The following is a 27,474-nucleotide window of genomic DNA, read 5'->3' as shown; positions in this document are numbered from 1 at the left end:
AGAAAGGCCAAGACCACCGAACCGGGTGGGGGACCAGACGCAGCCGGCACCGACCGCCATCAACTTTGTTTACCAGAGACTTGTGTGTGTCAATAACAGTGAGTACAACAGTGCCATCCGGCCATGCACCACCCAGCTACTCTCCCCAACGGGTCCGGGGGCCATCATCCCTGCCCATGGAGGGGTTAACATCTTGCTGCATAACCATCTACCCCGGGTGCCCGGCAACTGCAGCGGTGGTGTCTACCTTCACCACAACCCGTGGGCGGCGTCACGAACTTAAACACGGCTCCGGCCGTACACCTACCTACCACCCCCCTAAGTAGCGCCAGCACCCTTTCAGAGCAAAGTGACCCCGGGTCAGAAGGCGCTTGAGCCACCCACCAACGAGCCCGGATCAGAGCGGCTCGGCTGCAGCCGAGCGCGGGGCGGTACAGGTACACATCTATAGGGACAGCATGAGTAACTGTTGACATGTATCACGATTGTGGAAAGGGCCCACAAGCTTTGTCTGCAGGACCAGTCCGTTCTCTGCTTGCTACTGTTCTGAACTCAATAGCTAATAGGATTCCAAAAAGATCCTACATAGGAAGTTTATACAGGAGAACATGAAAGTTTTCTCCTGCTTGTGTATTCAATTAAACATTTATAGTCTACTATAGCCAGGGGCAGAACCAGTTAATAATAATTCATAAAAGGTGAGGTCTGACATTTCAGACTCGCCCTGAATAGGAATAAGGTAAAACACGCTCCACTAGATTTCTGAGACGTTTTTAACTCGTCTTCAATATTTTCGAGAATGGCGTCTGCTGATCTGGCAGATAAGCTCATTTGCTCCGTTTGTCTCAGTATCTGCAAGGATCCGATAAGGCTGAGATGTGGACACAATTTCTGCCAGGATTGTATCGATGTGCAGGACACCCTGGAGGAATCTGGAGATTATATCTGTCCGGAGTGCAGAGTTGAGTCTCCCGAACATCAGGTGTTCCCGACAGCACAGCCTGTGAGTGAAGAAGATCAGATCTTCTGTACGGATTGCACCTTTTCTCCTCTACAAGCTGTTATATCCTGTTTGACTTGTAACACTTCTCTATGCGATAACCACTTGCGAGGCCACAGTAAGTCTGAGGAGCACGTCTTCACTAAACTCAACTTCACATGTTCCACTCCCAAGAAATGTGTGAGACATTACGGCTCTGAAGAAGACACAGCTTTCATCTGCTCTGAGGAACATGAAGGACACCAGGATGAGCCATTAACTGAAGCCTCAGACAAGTGGAAAGAAAACCTAAGAAACGTTCTTGAGAGACTGTCCGAAAACAAAAAGGCTGCAGAGGAAAGAGTCGAGGACCTTCAGAAACATCTAACAGAAACCCAAGAAAAAGCATCTGGACTAACCGGGAGTGTTGTTGCACTGTTTAGAGACACCAGAAGACAGCTAGATGCCCTGGAACACAAAATCCTAAAGGACATCTCCAACCAAGAGGAGCAGGTCAAAGAGTCAGTCTGTCATCTCATCCATGAGCTGGAGATCAAGATATTAAATCTGTCCAGAGATATAAAGGACATGGAGGAGCTGGGTACCATGATGGAGCCTTTGCCAGTGTTTCATAGATGGGAGTCCGTCAAACATAACTTGGGGGATATTGAGAAGGTCCTTGATCAGGACAGAAGTGCTCTGGATGTAGGTGTGATTTCAGCGACACTACACACAGCCCTTTCGGCTATCGTTACCAGTACGAAAAAGGATTTCTATGTTGAGCAGACACCGGATGTTGTGCTGGACCTTAGCACGGCATCTCATGATCTACATATTACTGGGGACCTTAAAAGCGTGTCCGCTTCAGAGTCCAAGCAGAGCCACCCAAAACTACCACAGAGGTTTCAGTACAACCAGGTTTTAAGCACCAGGAGTTTCTCTTCTGGTCGACATTTTTTGGAATTGGAGACCTGTCCCACCGGGAATTGGAGGTTGGGAATAACCTATCCCAGTGTTGCCAGGAAAGGCTACCACTCGCTGATTGGACACAGTGACAAGTCGTGGGGTCTGTGCAGATACTTGAATCAATATTTTGTTATACACCACAGAAAGGTCATCCCTGTTCTCCACAAGCCATCATCTCAGAGGTTGGGGATATTCCTCAATTACGAGGCTGGACAAATAAGCTTTTATGAGTTGTGTGAGCCGATAAGACACCTGTATACCTACAGCACCACCTTTATTGAAAGCCTTCATCTTATACTTGGTGTGTATACAGGCTGGGTAAGGATTAGAAGCTAGGTATACCAATAGGACCCATTTAATCTGCTTGAAGTCATGTAAAAAAAAAATATATATATATTTCAAAAGGTTTTTAAAATGTTTTTGTACAAAAAGGTGTATTGAGCAAGCAGAGCAATTTGAGACTGGTCATCCATCGCAACTAGACTGCACAATACTTGTCAAAATCATTTGCAGCCTTTCAAAGTAAGAGCTATAAGGAACATATTGTCTCTAATCCTGGTGGAAAAGTGCTCATGCACACCTAATTACATTTTGCTCGTCATCTGACTTTAATGGCCTATAGTTAGATCACAAACCATGGAGATTTGATGGAAGAACACTCTGTAGGTAGATCGATCTTGTACAAGCCTTAGATAGGTCCACCAGGGTCTTCTCTGCCATTCTTAATTGTATCAAGCCATTAGGTTGCTGGTCTTCTTCGCCTTGTTCCTTCTATTGTTACGACAATTATGTCCTTCTGCTCTCTTTGTATAAATGTAGCCAAAGTAGGCAAGTTGTAGCTTTGTGAGCACCTGATTACCACAACCATTTACAGGCATCAGCATCCCAGAGAGTGAAGAATAGAAAGTAGTGATGAGTGATCACTACCATGCTCAGGTGCAAGATACTCAAGAGCAGTTGGATGCTCGAATATAATGTAAGACAATGGGAGACAAGCATATTTCCAGGAAAAATTTGCGAGATCCCATTGACTTTCATTGTACTCGTGAACTCGAGTCGTGGCCATCCAAGCATCCAACTGCTCTTAGCGATTATAGAGCACCTGAGCATGGTAGTGCTCGCTCATCACCAATAGGAAATGGTTGTTTCTTGTCCTAGTTGGGACCGTAGGAGCGGCACGTGCAGAAGCAACAGGGTTAGAGCTTCTTTCATGACTTTTTTTTCCAATGAGTTGGACAACCCCTTTAAAATTTCAGGAAGTGGCAAAATAATTTTACGCAGGGATCGTCCAGTAGGCTGGATATGGTTCACGGTCCGTACACAGACCCCAATGTCCAAACTGATCTGAACTCGCAGTGTCATGAGACCAGTGGTCAGTCCGGGCACAGTGGTCTGTAAATGGACCGTGAAATATAAAACATCTGAACTTGGCCCAAGACTGTTCCATATGATAAAAGATTATTTTAGTGTCAAGAGATATGGGGTACAGAGGTTGTATCACATTCTGATTCCAATTATTTTGCAGCGTTACACAAGGCCAGCATTGCTATAGGAGATAGGTTTAGAACTGCACATTCGGCTACTTGTACAGGAGTTGTCATTTTGGATCCATCTACACAGACCAATTGCAGTACACAATACAACTCATGGCAGATATGGGGCTATTTTTAAGAAAATTAAAAAGAAAGCAGTCACGTTTTCCTAAACTCAGACAAACTAACACTAGAAGTCCCAGAGAGGGGTCATTTAACATTTCTACCATTGGAACCCTATGGAGCTTGAAATTCCTGGGACTTCTAGTGTTAAGAGAGCGCCCTTCTCTCTGGATCTCTAAATCTTCAGGGAGCCAGTGCAACGGACGCCTGTGTACAAACGATCTATAGCCATTTTGAAGTCCTGTTTTTCTAGAATAATAATGCTAAGAAAAATAAATAAATGACTACTGGTGGTGCTGGATGTGTCTGTTCATCTTCTTATTGCATTAAATAGGTTTTCACACTACTAATCAAACCCCTTCTCATATGATCTAGTGCTTCCCAATACCGGTAATATTTTTCCTAATATACGCCTCTATTACATAATATAGTGTGTCCACCCATGTCCTGTCCACCGCCATTAACTTGAGAACGGCGGCAGCTATAGGAATAGAAGTGGGGTCTAGGTATAGTAAAGTAGCCATGCACTACGCATTGAAACCACCTATAGCGCCACCTGGTGGAAAACAACAGTTAGCATTTTTATCTCAAAAACGGAACGAGATAGAGGAAAAAAAAAAAGTGATTTAAAAAAAATTGTAGAGCATCATCAATTCAATACAAATCGACACCTTGAATACAGAAATGCTATGATATGAAACCCATGACCCCCCCAAAACATTGAATGCTGGTCACGCATATGGCGCTCATTTAACTTTGATGCTCACAGTTGCCACCGTCAGCTGCAATGCACATCTGGACTCTGGACAGCATACTGTATCTTGCTGCACGTTGTGCAATATGGTAGGTGACACGTTTGCACAAGCATTTGTGATACGTCGTCGTAGGTCCTGCAATGTTGGTGGAGGGGGTCGCATACACCTGCTGTTTGATGTGACCTCACAGAATGAAGTCCAATGGGGTCAGGTCAGGTGAGAGTGGAGGCCACTCCATGCAGCCACCATACCCAATGACTTGTAGGAAGGTGTCCATGAGGTATCGCTTCACGTCCGCAGCCTTGTGAGTTTTACACGTTCTAACCATAGCATTTCTGTATGCAAGGTGTCGATTCGTATTGAATTGATGATGCCCTACAACTTTGTAATTCACTATTTTTTTATCTATCTCGTTCCGTTTTCAAGATAAAAATGATAACTTGTTTTCCACCAGGTGGCGCTATAGGTGGTTTCATTGCGTAGCGCATGGCTACTTTACTATACCTAGACACCACTTCTATGCCTATAGCTGCCGCCATTCTCAAGTTAATGGCGGTGGACAGTATATGGGTGGACACCCTGTATACTCAATATTGCTTTGTAGCAATGCACCAAGGCTACTTCCGATGTTCCTAACAGTTGAACCCCCAACAAGTTAACCTCTATTCTATAGATAGGGAAAAACGTGGGACTAGTGATGAGCGTGCACTACCATGTTCTCGTAACAAACCGGTCAAAAGCTCGGATGGGCACAACTCGTGTACAGTGTATAATAAAAGTCAATGGGAAAGATCTTCAAGAAAAATGCTTAAGTTCTCCATTGACTTCCATTATACTCTGGTACGGATCGTTCGACTGCTCATGACGAGTATGGAGCATGGTGGTGCTCGCTCATCACTACTCGTTACAAGTATTGAGCACCCAGATGTGGAAGCTCTCACTCATCACTACTCCAAATGTATAAATCGGTAGAGTCCACTGACCATGAGAACAAGGTCCCCATGGCCCAATCTTGTCTATGGGTAGCACGCAAGCATGGACACACACACACCTCTCTAAGCGCCAAGACTTCTGCAACCATACAATATATGAAATGTAAACTGCATTAATGATATGTAGAATATACTGTACTTAGAAAAATGGAGGTTCTTCACACAAAAACTGGCCAATTCTTGTGAGCTCATCAACCACAGCAAGGCGACTTTTCTTGATGGCACCATATCCAACCGACTTGCCTCTACTGGACTAATAGTCTAGACATATATGAGCAGGTAGGATCCAGGAATTTCCGTTTGTTCTGTCATTGGAACAAAATTGATCTGTAGCATAACTGAAGCAGAAGGAACCCTTTGTTTATAAGGTGGGGGCGGGACTGTCTGGACCTAAAGCACCACTCCAGCGCGCGCACGCACGCACATATATTTTTTTTCCCAGCACTGGAGACAAGCTTTACATGTAGCCCCCTGCTATAGTCTCACTTTCCAGGTTTTCATCCTTTCGAGAGGTCATTCAGGTCCTGCATCTGGTCAGAAGTTCCATCACACACTCCCAATACAAGTCTATGAGAGCCAGATTAAGGCTCGCATAGACTTGTTTTGAGCTGTGACCTCCGGCTCTCTATAAAACACTTGGGCTGCCAGCAGGTCACAAATCACAGGAGACTGACTGGAAAAATATGAAGACAGCAGCAGGTGAGTATAAGGGTATGTGCACACGTTGCTTTTTTTTCCGCGCGGAAAAAAACGCACCCTCTGGCAGAGGGGAGAATTGTAAACAATGCTTTTTGAGAAACAACGCATCGAAAACGCATGCGTTTTTCATGCGTTTTTCATGGTGCGTTTTTTAAGACTTGTCAGTGATAATAAAGTTGGTTGAACACAGACCTTTGGAAAAAAAAACCTGTGATGTCATTTCCTTCTCCACATTCTGTTTGGATAAATGGGAGGGCTTGGAATGGAAGGAGCACCATTTGAATTTTGGAAAAGTTGAAATAAACTTCGCGCACCAAGCCCCTTAGGTACCTATACGTCAGAAAACCCCCACAAGTGACCCCATTTTGGAATCTGCACCCATCAAGGATTTTATTCAGGAGTATATTAAGCATTTTGAATCCACAGCTACTTCACCCAAAATGTTGCTGTAGCAACAATATTCTCACTTTTAGGCCGGCTTCACATGTCAGTGAAAAACACTGACGTTTTTCACTGGCGTGTAAAACACGCACATGTCCCTCCGTGTGCCGTGAATCACGGCACACGTGGGTTGTCTAAGTGCAATCCGGGCTCCGTTCTCCGTGGCCCGTGATTGCACTTAGAGATTAACTCACCTGCACCCGCTCCCGCTCTCCATGGTGCTGATCGCTCCCGCGGTGCAGCATCCGGCCGGCGCTGACCCCCGCAGCAGCTGCTTCCGGGTCGGCTGTGTCGTGCATCATGAATATGCGCGACAATAATGAGCCGGCACAGAAGGAACAGGGAGTACGGGCTGCAGAGGACATCGCTGGAGCCGGGTGAGTTAAAATGTTTTTTATTTTAAAAGCACGTTTTTGTCTGGCACGTGTTTCACGGATCACACCACTGCGTGGTCCGTGGGACATCAGTGATGCCAGAAAAAAAATGGACATGTCTCCGTGCGGCAATCACGCACACGCGGGTACGCCGCACGGAGACACGTGCAGTGACAAATCACTGACGTGTGAGCAGACCCATTCATTATAATGGGTCTGCGTATGTCAGTGATTCTGGTACGTTTAAAAAAAAGCACAAACGTCCCAGAATCACTGACGTGTGAAAGGGGCCTAAGGCTATGTGGCCATGATCCAGCGACACGGCGTCTAGTACACAGTGCCAGCCTTCCTGCAGCTGCCCATGCCCACGATTTGGGTTCAGGCTGCTGTGGAGCTCTATGCTACCTGCAGAGAACACTCTCGTCTCCGCAGCATAAATTGACATGCTGAGGCTCGGGAAGCCACGCCACCGGTCAGTTTATGCTGCGGAGAAAAGAAGCACAGTGGGCATGGGATCTCCAAAAATCCTTCCACTGTGCTTCTACTGCACAACGCAGCGTTATGGACGCAGGGAAAACACTCAGCGCCCATAACGCTGCAAACCCTGATTGTGGACACACAGCCTAAAAAGCGTCAATGGATGAAGGGATGTCAAATATATAGAACGTCCTACCCCCGCCTGCATATTCTAAGCTGGCACCTTTAGTACCTTTCATGTGGCACTAAAGGGTGCCTAGCTTAGTATTTATCCAATAAAAAAAAAAAAAAATGAAAAAAATGGCGTGGGGTCCCCCCTATTTTTGATAGCCAGTCAGGGTAAAGCAGACAGCTGTAGCCTGCAAACCACAGCTGGCAGCTTCATCTTGTCTGGTGATCAATTTGGAGGGCTCCCCATGTTTTTTTTTTTATTTATAAATAAAGAATAAAAAAAAAAATAACGTGGGGTCCCCCCAAATTAGATCACCAGCCAAGGTGAAGCTGACAGCTGGGGTCTGGTATTCTCAGGGTGGGAAGAACCATGGTTATTGGACTCTTCCCAGCCTAAAAATAGCAGGCCGCAGCCGCCCCAGAAGTGGCGCATCCATTAGATGCGCCAATCCTGGCGCTTCGCCCCAACTCATCCCGCGCCCTGGTGCGTTGGCTAACGGGGTAATAAATGGGGTTGATACCAGATGTGTAATGTCACCTGGCATCAAGCCCAGCAATTAGTGATGTCACGGCGTCTATCAGACACCCGACATAACTAATTGACAGTAAACAAAAGCAAAAAAAGACAACAAAAAATGTTTTATTAGAAAAAACACTCCCCAAATCATTCCCTTGTTCTCCAATTTAATAAAAAAAAATGGGTCCGCAGAAATCCATATGGATGTCCCACGTCGCCTCTGGACCTTCTAGAATATGGGGGCACGTTCAGGGAACGTATCCCCCATTTTCTAGGAGGGAAGACCCTCCATTTGAGGAGAGTGGGTGCAAAAATCTGCACCCACTCTCCCCGGGTCACAGGTGCAGAGTGCGAGCAGCCAGCACAGCTCACACTGAACACAGTGCTGGCTGTCAGCTGCTCTGCTCATGTGACCGGCCGGCGTCTGCTGTGAAGGAGGAGGGGGCCGCGGGGGATCAGCGCTGCGACCGGACAGGTATGTATGACACCGGGGGGAATAGGGGGTGAACGGGCAGGGCCTGGGGGGCATTTTTCTGTCGCATGTGTTATTGCACATGCGACAGAAATCATAGGAGCAGGGCGGCCGATGCGCTACTGTGCGCGCGGCCATGTTGGATTTTCGGGAGGGGGGTCGGGGCGGGCACTTTGGCGACACCGGGGGCTTTGCCAGGAAGTGAGGTCAACAGGAAGCCTCTTGACCTCACTTCCAGGTAAATGCCTGCGTTCTGGCGTGCCGACAAAGGCCGCGGACCGCAACAAAAAAGCAGGTCCATGCGTTGTGGCTGCGTTCTGACCCCACATCATTGATTTCAATGGGGGAGAGAACGCAGCCACAACGCACAAAAGAAGTGACATGCTGCTTTTCTTTCCGCACCGATTTTTGGCATCCAAAACGCTGCGGAAAGAAACGCAGCATGTGCACTGATTTTTCAGCTTTCCCATACACTTTGCTGGGAAAGCTGAACGCATGCAATTTGCCACTGAAACGCTGCGGTTCAAAACGCAGCGTTTCCGCGGTAAAAAACGCATCGTGTGCACACAGCCTAAGACAGGGGTCAGGAAAAAATATATATTATAGATATAGATATAGATATGATTTTTATTTTCCCAATCTGTTCTAGAAACTGACAACATGCAACCCAAACAGCAATGGATGTGTTTTGGACATACTTTTATGTTCCTATAACCAGACTGAAATGTGACCATCCCAGCTATGAGAGCAAATGTAATTTTCAAAAGGGACATATATATTATTATACACACATGAAAATTTATTTCAACTTGCAAGACGTGCACATGCGTACTTTTTATAAAATGAACACTAGATGGCGCTATACATCCAGAAATGACAGATGTGCGCATTGTATGACATGCCATTATGGTTTAAGCTCTTTCTTTGGCAAATTTACTTATAACTCGGCAGATATCCAAGATAGGACTGCATGCATTATATCACATGTCAAGTCTGATCATGTACTAATATTGTCAGATCAGGTATGAAAGAATCACTATAAATTTACAGTTTACTCTACAATTTGCTACTTACTAGAGTAATATAACTACTACTATAATACTGCCCCCTATGTACAAGAATATAACTACTATAAGGCTATGCTCACACTAGAAAAATGATTTTTCTTAAGAAATTTCTTAAGAGTGAAGGATTAGTGCACCTGAATTAAAAAACGCACCTGCGTTTTCGGTGCGTTTTTACCGCTGGCTGATTGCTCCCTGCGTTATTGTGCCAATTATCTATGGCAAATAACGCAGTTAGCTGCAGAAAAGAAGTGACTGCTCATTCTTTTTCTTAAGAAAATCTACTGAAAGAATTTTCTTAAGAAAAAAACAGTGTGTGCACAGCTAATTTTTTTTGCCATAGGTTTTGCTGGGGAATGTCTGCAGAAAGGTTACAAGAATTTCTCAAGAAAATTCTGCAGCAAAAACGGACCCAAAACGCAGGTAAAAAACACAGTGTGTGAACATAGCCTAATACTGCCCCCTATGTACAAGAATATAACTATTATAAGGCCTCAGTTCCACTTGCACATTGCTTCCCATGCAAGAGCATCAGAAGCGATATGCTAATGACCCTCTGATGCAATCGGACCACAGCTACAGAAAAGAGGTAGGGAGCACTTTCTGTCTCTTCCCCGCAGCCTGTTTCTGCGTGCATCGCACTGCCCTCTGATGACATCCGAGTGTACTGCAAAGTTTCACACGCTCCCATATACTTGTTTGGGTGCATGCAAGCCGAGACTCCCTGCCAAACGCAGCATGCTGTGATTCATTCCGCTATGGCATGAGAAATCAATCGCAGAAGGACATTGCCCCATAGTTTTGCACTGGTGCAAGTGCAGTCCGATGTTTTATCAGATTGCACGCGTCCATGCAAAATGCAAGTAGAACCGAGGCCTAATACTGCCCCCCTATGTACAGGGATATAACCACTGCAATACTGCCCCCCTATGTACAGGGATATAACCACTGCAATACTGCCGCCCTATGTACAGGGATATAACCACTGCAATACTGCCCCCCTATGTACAGGGATATAACCACTGCAATACTGCCCCCCTATGTACAGGGATATAACCACTGCAATACTGCCCCCCTATGTACAGGGATATAACCACTACAATACTGCCCCCCTATGTACAAGAATATAAGCACTACAATACTGCCCCCCTATGTACAAGAATATAAGCACTATAATACTGCTCCTATATACAAGAATATAACCGCTTTTGGATGCACAATACAGGGCGATATGATATGAGGACGGTAATGACACTGATGTGGGGGTCGCCGTGTCCCCACACACAGACAATAGTCCTCTCATGATCACAATGGGAGGTTTCAGAGATCTTGAGACTGGAGAACTCAAGATTCTCACATTGCTGGCATCTGGCAGACATGAATAGCCCAGAGCCCAGTCCCACACACTGGACCATTGTGCGGCCACAACATGGCCATCAGTGGCCGCTCTGCATAATACAGGCAGACATAGTGAGCACTGCAGTAATACGAATACACAGCTGCAGCCGATTGTAACAAACCCTCCGCTGTGAGAAGTATTACCATTTAGCAGTTTACATGGATATTAATATGAAGGTTTCCATTCACTGACAGCAAGGAGAGAGCTCACAAGTGTATTAGAAGGTTGCAGTGTGCACAAATATATATACTGCAAACTCATTACCTCAGGTATTTCCTCACAGAAGAGGGAAAACAATGGTGGACACAAGCAGTAGAAGTACAACATGGCAGCCAGAGGCTTCTTACCGTGCTCCTCTCTAGGAATTGTCCTGACCACGCAGGGTGCAGACAATCACTACCAGGTGCTAGGCCTCAGGTGGCCAAGTCAGCCTTCATCTGCGTGAGAGCAGGTGTATGTAGAATTAACCAATCAGATCACAACTTTTTTGCACCTTGATCATAGCAACCAATCAGCTCACAGCTTTCATGTTTGTGTCTTGGCCATCATGACCAATCAGCTCACATATCTCATGGTATGTGCAGCAATGGCAACCAATCTGCTGTCATGATCAAGAAATTGGCCTTAGTAAACAATCAGTTGGCTGCTTTCATTGTTCTAAACTCTGGCTGTAGCAACCAATCAGCTCACACCTTCATGCAATGTGTTAGCCAGCCACATTGATTGAGGCAACCAATCAGCTTGCAGCTTTCATGTTCTAGACTCTGGCTAAATAAATGAGACCTCGTATGCCATTGGTTGCCATGAGCAACTGTTTCACTTTGTCAGAAATGAGACCTCACATGTCATTGGTTGCCATGAGCAACTGTTTCACTTTGTCAGAAATGAGACCTCGTATGTCATTGGTTGCCATGAGCAACTGTTTCACTTTGTCAGAAATGAGACCTCGCATGTCATTGGTTGCCATGAGCAACTGTTTCACTTTGTCAGGACCACTTTCTTATCATTATTAATGGCTCTCTAATAAATAAACCTGCTGTTTTATTGCCATTATAGGTGGCAGGGTCTGCGTCTTGTGGCTATATGGTGCAATAGTCTGTAACATGTTTCCCTCTAACTGGTGCAAAACTGCAGCTCCCAGGGCATACTGGGAGTTGTAGTTCTGCACTATCCCAAGAGTTACTAATCTAATTAAAGGGATTTTATTAAAGCCCTTTAAGTTGTAGTTTTGTCAAGTGTCTTCCTCAGCCTGTGTGAAGATATGTTGTATTCGCGATATGCAGGATCATTGCTTGCTATCAGTGAATGAAAACACAGTTATATGTTCCTAGCAGGCCGAAGAGGGTTTTTCCCTAATAAATGGTCACTTACTCCGTCGTTCCGGTGAGGATACGTTCCTATGGTGCAGTGCCTCATGCAGCTAAACCATGCCTTGAATTAGTGAGAGGGCTTTTCAAATAAAGAATTAAAGGGATACTCCCATCTCCAAGTTCCCATCCCAATATGTAGTAGGTGTAATAATAATAATAATCTTAGCAAACACCTCCAATTAGAAATGTAGTATAGTTCTCCTGATTAGCGATGTCAGTTACCTCATGTGCAGGGCATTGCATATCCATGGTTACGTTTACTAGCAACCTTCACTATATGCATGTTGGTAACCATGGATACCTAAGCCACAGCAATGCCCTGCACATGATGCAAGAGACATAGCTAATCAGGAGAACTATACTACATTTCTAATTGGAGGTATTTGCTATAATTATTATTATACCTATTGGGATAGGATCATGGAGATGGCAAGAACCCTTTAATTACCTCCACAATTTTGCTCCTCGTTGTTGTCCAATCTGCAAAAATTTCTATTAGGGCTCATGCACATCGTCATCTTTTCTGTCCGACAAAACAATGTTATTCTATGGGGTAGTGCACGTCCGATTTTTTTCTCAGACCAAATCTATCAGTGTGAGAGGAAAAAAAAAAAGTCGCAGTATGTCCGAGTTGCATCTTATTCAGATTGTCCTTAGCCGTAAAAGTCAATGGGTCCGTCAAAGAAGGAAGGAAAAAAAAAAAAAAAAAAATCAGACCTCACTTCGAGTGCAGTCCAATTTTCACAGACTGGAATAATGGAAAATGTATTTATTTTTTTTCTTTACCACATCTGAGAAAATCAGATCACACTCTGGTCAGCGTGACTAGCATAATTGGTGTGGTTTTCGCAGGTGAGAATAATACGTTTGTCTACACAGTCTTATGGGAGCAGCAATAAGCAGTGGCGCTCGGTGCCGCTCGTTTTAGTAGAAGCTATGGAATTCCTATTTGTCCTTGCTCGTCCCTATGGAAATGACTGCAAGAAGCTCTGACTTGTGATGAGTGAGAACTACCATGTCAGGTGCTCATGATGAGTAGTGAAGAGCAAGCACTACTCTACTCGACTGCTCAGTGCTACTAACGAGTAGTGATGAGTGGGCACTACCATGACCGGGTGCTCAGTACCCTGAAGAAGTGGGAAACGCGCGTCGGGACAAAGGACGGCACAACCACATTGAACTCTGCACAGGTCAGTAAAAGCTGCGCTTCACTGCATCATTGCTCAGGTTAACTAACCTCGCCACGCATCACTAAACCACAGCGCTAATTGATAGCATTGGGAGCAGTATAAAGCACACTCATGCATCCAGAAGGGGATGAAATTTACTAATTAATGCAAAATGGGTATGATATATGCCAATAATAAGTTAGTGCAGCAATAGAACCTATAACAGTGGTATTCGAGCAAGTCCAGTGTGAAAAAAATCTTGTGACCTTGTTTTGCACATATGTATGTCTATGGAAAATAATTTTAAAATTTTGAAATTAATAAAATATTGATACTTCATGTTCAGATGCTCGGTACTTGTAACAAGCAGTTAATGCTTGGATGGGAGCGACTCGAGTACCCAAGTATAATGGAAGTCATTGGGGAAAGGGAGCATTTTTTGGGAAGATCTTCCAGAAATATGCTCGAGTTCCCCATTGACTTCAGTTATGCTCGGGTACTCAAATCACGCCCATCCGAGCATTAACTATTTGTGATGAGTACTGAGCATGGTAGAGTTTGCTGATCACCATTTGCTATGAGTACTGAGCACCCGAGCATGGTAGTACTTGCTCATCCCTAATCGTTACGAGTACCGGAGCATGGTAGTGCTCGCTCATCCCTAATCGTTACGAGTACCAAGTACCCGACCATGGTACTGCTCGCTCATCACTAATCCGTTACGAGTACCCGAGCATGGTAGCACTCGCTCATCACTCATTATGGCCTCTTGCTGGCAATGTTGACCCAACCTACTGGAAGACAAAAAAAAAAAGAAACCCAAAAAAACAAAATGTAAAATTACATCTCATCAAACCAACATAGACCACAGCAGTTAATTAAGGCGGTAATCCGGCTCCATTCACATCGGGAAGTGAACATGGCCGGGGTCATCACATCTACAGAACGTCAGTTATCACGCCTCCATCACTATGTACTAGAAGAGGACTGACACCTGCCACTCGCACACATATGGCAGCAGGTTTCTGTAGACGTATTGTCACCGATCACTTCCGCATCAGGCAGTCGGAATATCCCGGAAGATTAATTATAGCTACTTCTTTCCAAGAAAAAAAAAAAAAAGCCTCGGTTATGGCTAATCATGGTGCAGCCCTCCTGGTCCACTGCGGGCATCTCCCCCCAGAAGAGTTACAGCTGAAAACGATAATGAAAGGGTGAAATAGATCAGGTGATGTGTCGTTCCGGATGTGTAAGGTAAAAAGTGTAAAACCACCATAAAAATAAAAAAAAAATAAATAAAAATGCAACACATTTCGGCTGCATCTATTATGAGGGTTATCCTGATGACGCCTGGATGCAGCCGAAACGCATTAACACCGCTTTTGTTTTTTCATTTATTTTTGTTTTAGATGGTTTTTTCTTTTCACCTTTCATATTGCTCTCGGCATCGGTTTCCCCACATCACGAGATCTGTTTCACCCTTCCACCATAGATGAAGTAAGGGTGCGATATTGCATAGTGAGACGGTATTACACATGGAAGTATTTATCGTGCTGCCACTAATTAGCATCATATACATACATGCATGTTCCCTATCAGATGTAGATTGGGGTCCTTTGTCTGCACAATGGACCCGTTACTGGGTGTCAGGCCGAAATTTGGGGGCGTTTTGTACTTGTCTAAATCCTTTTAGTAGGACCCTTTCCTATCTTTATGGGTGGTGTTCTTGGAATCTACTGGATCTTTCTTTTTCCACCATGGACATAGAAGTGGAAAACGAGGACCTCCCAATACAAGGCCTGGGCTACCCATGTGTCCACTTGTAGCAGTGGTATAGCGGCATTGTACAGTGTCTGGCGATGTCATACCTTGGTCATCATTACCATGTCTTAGCATTGCACCCTGATGGGAATCCGTGGCCTCGTTCCTGTACCTGTTGACAATAGAATCTTTCCAAGCTCCATCTTGGCATCGAGAACCCATCCCCCCTCATAATCAATAACAAGACACTTTTTTTTTGTTCATTTGTTTTTATTCCCTTCTAAAATTGCCACCGTTTCCGATAGTCACAAAACAGATTTTGGGATATTACTTGCGGCGCCTGTGACGCACCCTCGACCGCCGTCCTTGGAACATGCCGTATAGAATCTTCAATAAATATAGAACTACGTTGCCCGAGTTATGTACAAATATCTCAGGCCCAAAAAAATATTATGTTTACAAATCTATATACAATAAAAACAAACAAAAAAAAAAATGTAAACAGTCACAACGTCAACGATAAGAACAGCGGGGGCGGGGCAGGAGTCGGGAGAGCGCGGGGAGGGAGGGGCTAGGCTAAAATTAAGTGTGCTTTAAAATAATGTGTAGGGGGGGAAAGGCGATCTGAGAGAGAAAAGCAGTGGTCTTATGAGAAAAGTACCCGTGTATCAAACTGATCGATGCCCATCAATCGAAGGGAAGAGGGCTAGGCCTAAAAGTGCTCTTTACGTATGAAGGCGGAGACTGGATGACTATTATATTTCTCATTGTACCAAAAAACCTTACAACTTTTTGACCCTTACAGGCTACCATACAAAAGTGGAAAAAATACGATGGGTTTTTTTAAATAAAAAAAAAACGGTGCCACATCTGTCCGCAGTTTGAGCTGAGGCGCCAGACGCAAGCAGTAGACGTGTTTTTCTAGTCCCGAATAACCATTTAAAGGGGTTCCTGTATTTGGTCCCTGGTTAACAGTAAAATATATAGTTCTTAAAGGGATTAGGTCAATAGTTTTGACCCCTCAAAACAGATGACAGTGCTAGTTTTTACTCCTCCTGCCAGCGCGATCACAAGCGTCTGGGAGGCGGTACCTTCTTATTAGTGTCCTGCGTTCTCCGCACAGAAAGCCCTGCAGACCCTTTTACATCTAGCAGCCCCCTTTGATGAACAGACCAACCCTGACTCAAAAGCAGAGGAAGGTGGAGAGTCCAAAGCACGTCACATAAAGGTACCACCACCTGGACACTTGCGAGGAAACGTGACCTTCAACCTAGCTATGCTGGCCTTCAACCTAGCTATGTTTTTAGTGCTCTACCATTCACCCATCTAGTGCCGTCTGCAGTTTCGAGGGGTGGAACCTGATGACAAACTCCCTTTAAGCTGCATCCTATACACAGGAGGCCATAACGAAGTGCCGCTATATTGCCCTACGTAGGTACTGACGGATTTATATGGGGCGCCTCCATGCAGTTTAAGTTGTGGGAAGAAGAGGCCAAAATTCATCAAAGCATCAACCGATCAGATGAGATTATCAATACCCTGCACAATACGGGGCCGAGAACTAAGTCACAAATCTGCACAATGCTATGGGTTGGGGGGGGGGGGTCCTTTAGTCTTCTGACCAAGGTAAAGTCACGGTGAATCTAATGATATCTGAGAATGAAGGGCTACTTGATCTCCGCTCACTTCCGCATTAGGAGGTGAGCAGATCTGTCATCTCTATCAGTTGACTTGACGTCATCTCCCTACGCAGACGGGAGAGGAGCTCCTTGAATGTGGAAGTAGCCATATTAAGGGCTTTAAATAGTATCTCCAAATTCATGGTAGAGACAAGAACACTTCATGTTGAGCTTTCTTTACATCATCTCTTATACGCCTTTCACAGCCAGAGTTGCGACTCGCTGACCTCCCCATGGAACTGGCAAGAAATGACCTGCCATCGTAGACGACTGCCCAGTACCTGGTGTAAACCTGGCATCTCCCATAATGCACTAAAGCAGCAGAATTTTGAATGCGGCTCTGGATGCGACTGGAGTATAACACACAATAGAAAACATAATCCAAAGTCCCTCTATAGTATAGCAAATGAAATATGGAGGAGGAGGATGGGACAATATGGTATATCATCCAGGTGATGGCGCATAGCGACATCGACGATCTGACCTGTACTTTTTGCTCAAGAAGTAAATGGGGACAACTCTGTGTAGCATCTATGTACATGTCAGAGCAGGGGTAGCGATATTAGGCATCCACAGGAATAGAGGCACAAAACAACAGGTGAGGGGATGGGAGGTACACACATAGTATTTTTTTCCCCCCACAGCCCTGTTGGTGGTCCCCCAAAAATGGCAATACTGTTTAAAAAGGTGGTGAGGAAGGGGCTAGAAAAAAAATAAAATAAAAGTAGACATTCTGATTGACACAAGCCGAGCTGCAACCCTGTAATATAGATCTGAGGTGGGAGAGAAGAGGGTGGGGAGAGAATCGGAGGCTCTGGATCGCAGATCCCAAAGCCTGGTGCATCCTTCGCAGGTGTGGGACGCCAACGTCCGTCCGCCGTTTCCACCTGCCGCGTCGTAGAGCCCTCGGAGGGCGAAGTGTGAGGACAGTACATACTTATTTTGAAGCCATGAGTGGTTGTGCCGAGCCTCCAGCATGATAACACAGCCATGTCACAGCAGTACAGCAAACCGGGACACGAGAAGGAAGAGGTCGCGGAAGCCGTGTCCCAGGGGTTACGAAGCATCCAAAATGGCGGCAGCGGAGAGAGAGTATATTGCGCAGCCTCAATTCCAGCTCAAGTAAATATGGTTGAACCCCTTTTCCTGTCCCCCGGGTGGGAGCAGCATCTCCTCCCTCCAAAAGGCAGTGAACAGGTTAAAGTGAAGCGAAATCTGTCCTTTTTCAGACACCGTGAAGAGTGAAGGTCCAGAGTCTGTTTCTCGAGGGGTTCCTGCGCTCATACACTGAGGGGGAGCATCCCGGGAGGAGACGCAGGCCGTGATCCTAGGATTCCCGGAGGGTCGTAACCATTCATTGCCCTGCAGGAAGAAATGATGGCATGTTAATAGACATAGCAGACTACAGATAAACAGAGCGCTGCCTGGAGAAGCAAATCAATCCTGTCACAGTCACTGAAAAAAGGACAATATTCAATACTGTGGATCTACCCTATGAAAAAAGAGTGAATGGGACATAGTTCACATTATACACCTGCTGCTGCCGCCAACATAATCTGGTAGCTCCTCACTGTCCCTCTTCCCTGTTGCTGAAACTACGCCCACTGTGCCTGACTGACCGCTCCTCTGTACCGCTTTTCCCTTGTGCTGCGGCTGAATCTCTGCCCACCTAGCCTGACAGCTCCTCTGTGCCTCTCCTCCCTGCTGCTGAATCTCTGCCCACCTAGCCTGACAGCTCCTCTGTGCCTCTCCTCCCTGCTGCTGAATCTCTGCCCACCTAGCCTGACAGCTCCTCTGTGCCCCTCCTCCCTGCTGCTGAATCTCTGCCCACCTAGCCTGACAGCTCCTCTGTGCCCCTCGTCCCTGCTGCTGAATCTCTGCTCACCTAGCCCGACAGCTCCTCTGTGCCTCTCCTCCCTGCTGCTGAATCTCTGCCCACCTAGCCTGACAGCTCCTCTGTGCCCCTCCTCCCTGCTGCTGAATCTCTGCCCACCTAGCCTGACAGCTCCTCTGTGCCCCTCCTCCCTGCTGCTGAATCTCTGTCCACCTTGCCTGACAGCTCCTCTGTGACTCTCCTCCCTGCTGCTGAATCTCTGCTCATCTAGCCTGACAGCTCCTCTGTGCCTCTCCTCCCTGCTGCTGAATCTCTGCCCACCTAGCCTGACAGCTCCCCTGTGCCTCTCCTCCCTGCTGCTGAATCTCTGTCTACCTAGCCTGACAGCTCCCTCTGTGCCTCTCCTCCGTGCTGCTGAATCTCTGCACACCTAGCCTGACAGCATATCAGTGCCCCTCCTCCCTGCTGCTGAATCTCTGCTCACCTAGCCTGACAGCTCCTCTGTGCCCTTCCTCCCTGCTGCTGAATCTCTGCCCACCTAGCCTGACAGCTCCTCTGTGCCTCTCCTCCCTGCTGCTGAATCTCTGCTCACCTAGCCTGACAGCTCCTCTGTGCCCCTCCTCCCTGCTGCTGAATCTCTGCCCACCTAGCCTGACAGCTCCCTCTGTGCCTCTCCTCCCTGCTGCCAAATCTCTGCCCACCTAGCCTGACAGCTCCCTCTGTGCCTCTCCTCCCTGCTGCTGAATCTCTGCACACCTAGCCTGACAGCTCCTCTATGCCCTTCCTCCCTGCTGCTGAATCTGTCAACCTAGCCTGACAGCTCCTCTGTGCCTCTCCTCCGTGCTGCTGAATCTCTGCCCACCTAGCCTGACAGCTCCCTCTGTGCCTCTCCTCCGTGCTGCTGAATCTCTGCCCACCTAGCCTGGCAGCTCCTCTGTGCCTCTCCTCCCTGCTGCTGAATCTCTGCCCACCTAGCCTGACAGCTCCCATGTACCTCTCCTCCCTGCTGCTGAATCTCTGCTCACCTAGCCTGACAGCTCCCTCTGTGCCTCTCCTCCCTGCTGCTGAATTTCTGCCCACCTAGCCTGACAGCATATCAGTGCCCCTCCTCCCTGCTGCTGAATCTCTGCACACCTAGCCTGACAGCTCCTCTGTGCCCCTCCTCCCTGCTGCTGAATTTCTGCCCACCTAGCCTGACAGCTCCTCTGTGCCCCTCCTCCCTGCTGCTGAATCTCTGCCCACCTAGCCTGACAGCTCCTCTGTGCCTCTCCTCCCTGCGGCTGAATCTCTGCACACCTAGCCTGACAGCTCCTCAGTGCCCCTCCTTCCTGCTGCTCAATCTCTGCACACCTAGCCTGACAGCTCCTCAGTGCCCCTCCTCCCTGCTGCTGAATTTCTGCCCACCTAGCCTGACAGCTCCTGTGCCCCTGCTGCTGAATCTCTGCCCACCTAGCCTGACAGCTCCTCTGCACCACTCCTCCCTGCTGCTGAATCTCTGTCCATGTAGCCTGATTGACAGCTCTTCAGTGTCCTTCATTCCCTACTGCATTGTCATTGTCCACTGACATAACCTGAGCGACAGCTTGTCAGTCTCAATCCTCCCTGCTGCGTAATCTCCGCCCACTAATCCTGAACGACAGCTCCGGAGTGTCCCTACTCTCCACTGCTGCTGAATCTTCCCCATCTCAGCCTGACTCACAGTTTCTCGGTGTCCCTCCACCTCTGCTGCTGAATTTGAAATATGCTCAATCCCCCCTCCTGCTACTGAGTCCCCAAACACCAACCCTGACTGCCAGCGCCTCAATTCCCCTCCTCCCTGCTGCATCACCACCCACAAATCTTTGTACCAACAGATCCTTGATTACCCTCCACCTAGTTGCTGAATTTCCTTTCACCATTCTTTACCGACAGCACCTCAATTCCTCTCCTTATTGATTCCCTTCTTCCCTGCTGCTGTATCTCCTCTCACCAACCCTGACCGACAGTGCATCAATTTCCCTGCTCCCTGCTGCATCACCACCCAAACCTTTGTACCCACAGCTCCTTGATTACCCTCCTCCTTGCTGCTAAATCTCCTCTCACCAATCCTTACGGACCATATCTCAAGTCCTCTCCTACTTGCTGCATCACCACCAGAAATCCTTACTCACAGCTTCTCGATACCCTTCCTTCCGGCTACTGAATATATGCTCACCAATCCTTACAGACAGCACCTCAGTGTCCCTCCTCCCTGCTGCAGCTACACCCACAAACCTTTACTCACAGATTTTCAGTGCCTCCACTTTGCTGCTGAATCTCTGCAAACCTAGCCTGACTAGAGCTCCTCAGTGCCCCTCCACTCTGCTACTGAATCTCTGCCGACCCAGCCTGACTCCATAGCGCCCCTCTGCCCTGCTAAATCTCTGCTGACCTAGCCTGCCTCTACAGCTCCTCAGTGCCCCTCCACCCTGCTACTGAATCTCTGCCTGCCTAGCCTGGCTCCATAGCGCCTCTCCACCCTGCTGAATCTTTGCTCACCTAGCCTGCCTCTACAGCTCCTCAGTGCTCCTCAACCTTGCTGCTGAATCTCCGCCGACCCAGCCTGACTCCACAGCTTCTTAGTGCCCCTCCACCCTGCTGCTGAATCTGTCCATTCAGCCTGACTCCACAGCTCCTTAGTGCTCCTACACTCTACTTCTGAAACTCTGCCTGCCTAGCTTGACTCCACAGCGCCACTCCACCCTGCTGCAGATCCACTCACAAATCTATGCTTACAGAGCTTCAGTGCCTCCACTTTGCTGCTGAATCTCTGCAAACCTATCCTGACTCCACAGCGCCCATCCACCCTGCTGCTGAATCTCTGCTCACCTAGCCTGCCTCTACAGCTCCTCAGTGCTCCTCCACCCTGCTGCTGAATCTCAGTCCGCCTACCCTGACTCCACAGCTCCTCACGGTCCCTCCTCCCTGCTGCTGAATCTCAGTCCGCCTACCCTGACTCCACAGCTCCTCAGTGTCCCTCTCCTCCTTGCTGATCCCGGGTGCATAAATTAGATTGGAAATACTGTAGGGATTGAGAAGATCACTTATCAGGGATATTAACTTCCTCTCCTAAAAAGTCTAAAGCTACATTAGTAACTGTACTGGCTTCTCCCCGTAATCTAATTTGTGGTGCTGTGATGGAGTATCAGGTCCATTCTGTGAATGGCTCTTATCTAGGGTTACATCCAATTCAGTCCTGGAAACAAACAGAACAGATTTGCTTCCCCCCAAACGTTACCGACCTCCGTATACAATGATGCAACCTGCACAAAGCATGGCACCCAATATACACCCGATAGAGCGCTGCCGCTGGGAGTTCTGCACCTTCATTATAGCTGAACATTCGGTATACACATATATACATACTACTGGAGGTAAATGGTCACAGGAGTGGGGGATGGGATTGGAATGGCTGTGCTCTGTTAGAATTAAAGGTGCAGAAATCTAAATCTATAACAGCCCCTTGACACCCTTGCGCTAATTAAAAAAAAGAAATAAATTGGAGGATATATTAAAAATGTCACATACAGTCTAAAGCACTGTGGAATTAAAAGCGCTATATAAAAGTGTTTAAAATGAATGAAAAAATACAGCTAGAAATAGAATGGGGGGGGCGCTGTTGCATTGTTGCCTATGGAAATCAACTATTGCAGTCAGTGGTGAAAAATGGTACTACAAGTGATCGAACAAATTTGAAGGAATTTTCCTTTCAGCCGGGGAAACGAGTTTGTTTTCTAATTACGCACAAGCATGCAAAACACACAAATACACATGCCTGTCCACAGACGCACCTACTGAGCCTTTAAGGCAAGACTGTTATGTAATCCTAAAAGGAGATAAACTAAGTGGGGGAGACGGGCCACGGTCACGTTGGAGGCACAACTCCATTCTCAGGCCACGGTCACGTTGGAGGCACGACTCTCTATTCTCAGGCCTGGTGTCAACCTGACAATCCTATTACTGCTGACGAGATGAGGACGAGCGCTGCTGGGGAGAAGAAAGTGAAGGGAGCAGCTCGGTATAGGATAGGAAGTGACACTATGGGATGCCCGTATGCACCGCGGCATCAGCCCGAGACCCTGCCCTGCCAGATAACGACTTTCCTAGAGGATCAGCACTAAGTTGGACAACCTCCGACGGCTCGAATGGACCAGATGCAACTCTGATTCGATTGCATCTATCCAATCTATAGCCAAATTAAAGGAGTGGTGTGAGAAACAGCGCCCCTACTGTCTACAGGCAGTGTCTGGTATTGCATCTCAGCCCATGAAGAGCCCATCCATACCCATGTACTGATGGCATTGACGTACCCTTTCCTAAAATGTTAGGTATGCTCCGGTTATCATTCTTGACCGCTCCAGTGATCGAATCGCTTGCTGTCTGTAACAATCCACTATGTGAACAGAGTCAGAGTCATGTCAGTCATGCCCTCCATTGCCAGTAAGTCACCGAGCGCCAGTCACCGGGGGTTACGCTGTTATTTCCGCTTGGGTCAGATATCATGCGTGCAATCAGTGGGTTATGAAAGGAGAGCATGCACGGCGATTACAGGCTGGGGATATGTACAGACCTGTGACGAGGCCGACAAAACCACGAGGAGGGGAGGCCGACGCTAAAACAAGACAGGACAAAGCCGAGCGCCGAAAAACCGCGTTATTATAAAGTCTGGTGATCCAAAATATCACAAGAAGCTAGGGTCTTCCTGGCAGATCGCTACCAGTGGGGGCGCACTAGCCAGGCTCGGTTTTCTAGTAGGCAAGGTTTGGCCAATCAGAATACTATATCACTTACCACATACTCTGCCTCTACTGCCCGCAGATTTACCAAATCTTATACTCCATTCACTTTCCAGAGCAGCGCTCCAATTCCTGTTGCCCCCTAGCGCAGCGGAGATCTTAATTCTGCTGGTTAAAACATGACGTGGCAGAAATGAAGTTTACAGCAGAACTGTGAGTGCAGCTCTGGATGTGACTTAATACTTCTCGAGATCAGGAAAGTTGTTCTTAAGAGGGTTTGTCCACTGCGCCCCACTTCTGCATTGGTGGGAGACCTATGTCTATGACATAGGGAGGCATAGTCCATATGACCTACCAGGGATCGGTGCCGGACAACCCCTTCATTCGAAGCCTTTGTAACGTTAGTATCGTGTATCACAATGCACTTGATCATTCTCCCCTGACACCAATCATGATTGTACGGAGCCTTAAGTACCCAGGAGCTCCCCTTGCACCCCCTGTAGCAGTGCCCAGAAGGATACTGCCCCCCATGCGGTTAGTCTGGACGCTTAGAAAGAAGAGTTATTAGTCCAGTGTGGCACCCAGAGGTAACACCAGCATGCAGCCTTATCACTATGTGCAATTACCCATAAACAACGTGGGGAAAATGACCGTTTCCTGCCTAGTAAGGAGGAAAAAGAAACAAAAACATTACTCCGGCCATCCGGAGGCACTTCAAACACTGCACCAAACCTCCTACGAGCACTTACCTGAAGGACGGAGCACAGGTCTGCAAAGGAAAGCACATCGCCCTATGCCACTTAACCAGCAAAGACCAGAACTGGACATGGATCAGGGGGTTAGCAATAGGATCGGACATGCCTGATCCTTAAAGGGGTTGACCACTACTAGGACAACCCCATCTGATTCCATGTTTCCCCCAGATGATAAAATAAAGCCCATACTCACCTCCCGCACCAGCGCTGTTCCAGAAGTTACACAGTTTGCGTTCCCAGAGCTCAAGTGACGCTATGCAAGCCCCACATCCAATCAGCGCCGGCTTCCTTCTCCCCACCTTCAGACCAAATTAATCAATCAACAGCAATGGCAGGGAGAAGGAAACCGGCGCCGATTGGATTCAAGACTCATGTGAGGCCCCGAGACCATAAACCGCGGCACCGCTCAAACAGCGTTGGTATGGGAAGTGAGTATATCATTTTACCAGGGGGTGAAAGGTAAAATCAGGATTTGTCCTAGTAGTGGACAACCCCTTTAATCCTTTCCAAGTCACCCAGTAAAACAAATGAGCTGGTGCCCCAGTAAAAAAAAAAAACAAAAAAAACAAAAAACAAAAACAACAATATACCTTGTAGTATTCCCATGTGTCAGCGCTGAGAAATCAAGCTTTGAATACACAAGGAAATAAGCCTGGAAGTGCATTGTGGCCATGTTAATATACTGACAGGCCCCCAAAGTACTGCCTGGCTAATTTGCATGTGCCTATAAAGCTTGATTTTTTTTGTTCTGGCACATGGGATAATTGCAAGACTGGGATCGTTTTTATTGTTGTACTATGACTAGTGATGAGCGGGCACTACCATGCTCAGGGCACTGCTATGTTCGGAAGCTCAGTACTCATAATGAGCAGTTTGACATACGAGTCAAGCCCGTCTGAACACCGAGTATAATGGACGTCAATAAGGAATTTCAGCATTTTTCAGGAAAAATGCTCGAGCTCCCCATAGACTTCCATTATACTTGGTAGACACGTTGAGCCCATCAGATCATCAAACTGCTCATTACAAGTATGATAGTGCTCGCTAATCACCAGGCAGGGGATACGACTAGCCTCAGTAGTAAAATCATTCTGACAGATTCCACTTAAAGGGATCCTCCACTATTATTATTCCACATGAGCACTGCAGCCAATGAGTGGCCACTATCGGGCTTCCGCGCTCTTACTACTTCTGCCTGTATGAGGTTTGTCCGACAGCGTGAAGCTCTAACAAAGAGCGGTGAGTGCGAATTAGCCCAATAGCAGCCGCTGATTGGCTGAAGGGCTCATGTGGAATAACCCTTTACTTACCGTTTGGCCACCCCATCACACCTCCTTGGGACTGGAGGCCATGTTTTCTGGCAATATGTAGATGTGGCGGAATTATAGATGATCATGTAGGTTATTTCTAAGCAGCTGATACATCATGAATAGTTACAAAGGGAAGTGGTCACTTTGCTTTAGTTCCCCTTTAAGAAGGAAGTGGAATCATAGCGGTTCCTTACTGATTCTCCGCAGTAACAGCATCTGACATCCAGGCATATACACACAATATTGTATCATAAGGTGCATGTCTGGGGACCGCGAGGAGTAGACTCACCCTTTATCGAAGTACGTTGTGTGTGCTGGGTGGGAGAACTTGCTCCCGCTGTTTAGTATGCTGCTACTGCTGCTGCTATTGCTGTTCAGGCTGCCAGGGACGTAGGACTTTCGGGAAGCCTGATCCTTGGCAAAGTTCCTGCACGCTGCCAACTTGGACTCTAAGGCCTGAAGAGAAAGAAACCAGCAGAGGTGAAACAGTCAGACATGCCAAGAGCCTGGGAACAAAGGGGCTTCCTTGTGAGACACAATTATAGCACATGACCGACAAACGAGACCCCCGTGATCAGTAACTTTTCATTAAAACAAACGGGAGAGATGGTAAAAAGCTGCCCGAAGTCTCGCCCCCTGGCAAAACAAGACCGACAGCTTTGTGCATTGGTGGTCAGTGTAACAAATGTCCAAAATGCAGAATACTTACACCCACTTTTCTTAAGAGGTCCCCTACAATGTTCAGGGCAGAGATCCTGGCGGACGGCGTTAGTGGCGTGGTACCAAAACCGTTTGGTATACCTACGATAAACAAAAAGCAGGATGGATGAATTACACATGCCCAAATACTTAGGATGGCGAAGGATTTAAAGGGACAGCATAGACACTGATAGTATGTTAGGAGGACAGCCGACCAGAGTCCAATCACTGGGATCTGACCAGTGGGAAGGCTTCTAAAATCAAGAGGTATCGGAGCCAGGAAGGCAGTATGCCACTATTTCTCATCAGCTCAGCTTGACGATCTCTGGAGGTTGCACAGTCTTACACAGCGAATAATGTCACCTCAGAAGATCACCAGAGATGGAAAGGAGCAATGGTTTCTAATGGTAGATCGTTACAGTTACGACTGACTGACGTCATGACCACTGTTAAGCCCCCCATACACTTCACACAGCTGTCGGCCAAACAATGGTTCCCCCGATCGTTCATCTAACAACCGTCTATCTCCTGACCCTACATATATCACGAGTGCTCGAGGAGAAAGCCACTACCAGACATCTCTACCGGTGGCTTATTGCTAGAGACAAAAGGATTGGATGTCCACAATAAAACATGCCGGATCCTTACTGACCGGCAGAAATCAAAACATGCCGGATCCTTACTGACCCACTGAAATCAAACATACTGGATCTTTACTGACCCACTGAAATCAAACATGCCGGATCCTTACTGACCAGCTGAAATCAAAACATGCCGGATCCTTACTGACCCACTGAAATCAAACATGCCGGATCCTTACTGACCCGCTGAAATCAAACATGCTGGATCCTTACTGACCCACTGAAATCAAACATGCTGGATCCTTACGGACTCACTGAAATCAAACATGCTGGATCCTTACTGACCCACTGAAATCAAACATGCTGGATCCTTACTGACCCACTGAAATCAAACATGCTGGATCCTTACTAACAGGCTGAAATCAAACATGCTGGATCCTTACTGACCCACTGAAATCAAACATACTGGATCCTTACTGACAGGCTGAAATCAAACATGCCGGATCTTTACTGACCCACTGAAATCAAACATGCTGGATCCTTACTGACAGGCTGAAATCAAACATGCCGGATCTTTACTGACCCACTGAAATCAAACATG

The 27,474-nt window shown here is 47.0% G+C and overlaps 2 protein-coding genes across 7 annotated transcripts in view; one reads left to right on the top strand and one right to left on the bottom strand.

The window, feature by feature from the left end:
• Positions 1-799: 799 nt before the first annotated feature.
• Positions 800-9,228, top strand: LOC142312812 (E3 ubiquitin-protein ligase TRIM39-like). The gene is made up of 2 exons (XM_075351796.1): positions 800-2,263; positions 9,148-9,228. The coding sequence occupies exons 1-2, from the start codon at positions 800-802 to the stop codon at positions 9,226-9,228; spliced, it is 1,545 nt and encodes a 514-aa protein (XP_075207911.1).
• Positions 9,229-15,520: 6,292 nt separating this feature from the next.
• The window catches only part of NDEL1 (nudE neurodevelopment protein 1 like 1), a 37,341-nt gene continuing 25,387 nt past the window's right edge, over positions 15,521-27,474 (bottom strand). For 4 of the 6 annotated variants that reach the window (XM_075350746.1, XM_075350747.1, XM_075350743.1 and 1 more), the window contains 4 exons: positions 26,303-26,394; positions 25,883-26,049; positions 24,155-24,189; positions 23,103-23,185 (listed from right to left, as the gene is read on the bottom strand). In XM_075350746.1, the coding sequence (XP_075206861.1) occupies positions 23,109-23,185; positions 24,155-24,189; positions 25,883-26,049; positions 26,303-26,394 (371 nt within the window). In that variant the 3' untranslated portion in view covers positions 23,103-23,108. Of the gene's footprint in view, positions 18,303-23,102; positions 23,186-24,154; positions 24,190-25,882; positions 26,050-26,302; positions 26,395-27,474 lie in introns of those variants that run through there. The other 2 variants (XM_075350749.1, XM_075350745.1) reach the window with 2 other exon arrangements.

This window comes from Anomaloglossus baeobatrachus, chromosome 5 (assembly GCF_048569485.1).
Source record: "Anomaloglossus baeobatrachus isolate aAnoBae1 chromosome 5, aAnoBae1.hap1, whole genome shotgun sequence".
NCBI lineage: Eukaryota > Metazoa > Chordata > Amphibia > Anura > Aromobatidae > Anomaloglossus > Anomaloglossus baeobatrachus.
The sequence above is the reverse complement of the archived record's forward strand: the minus strand, read 5'-3'. Positions and strand labels throughout refer to the sequence as shown.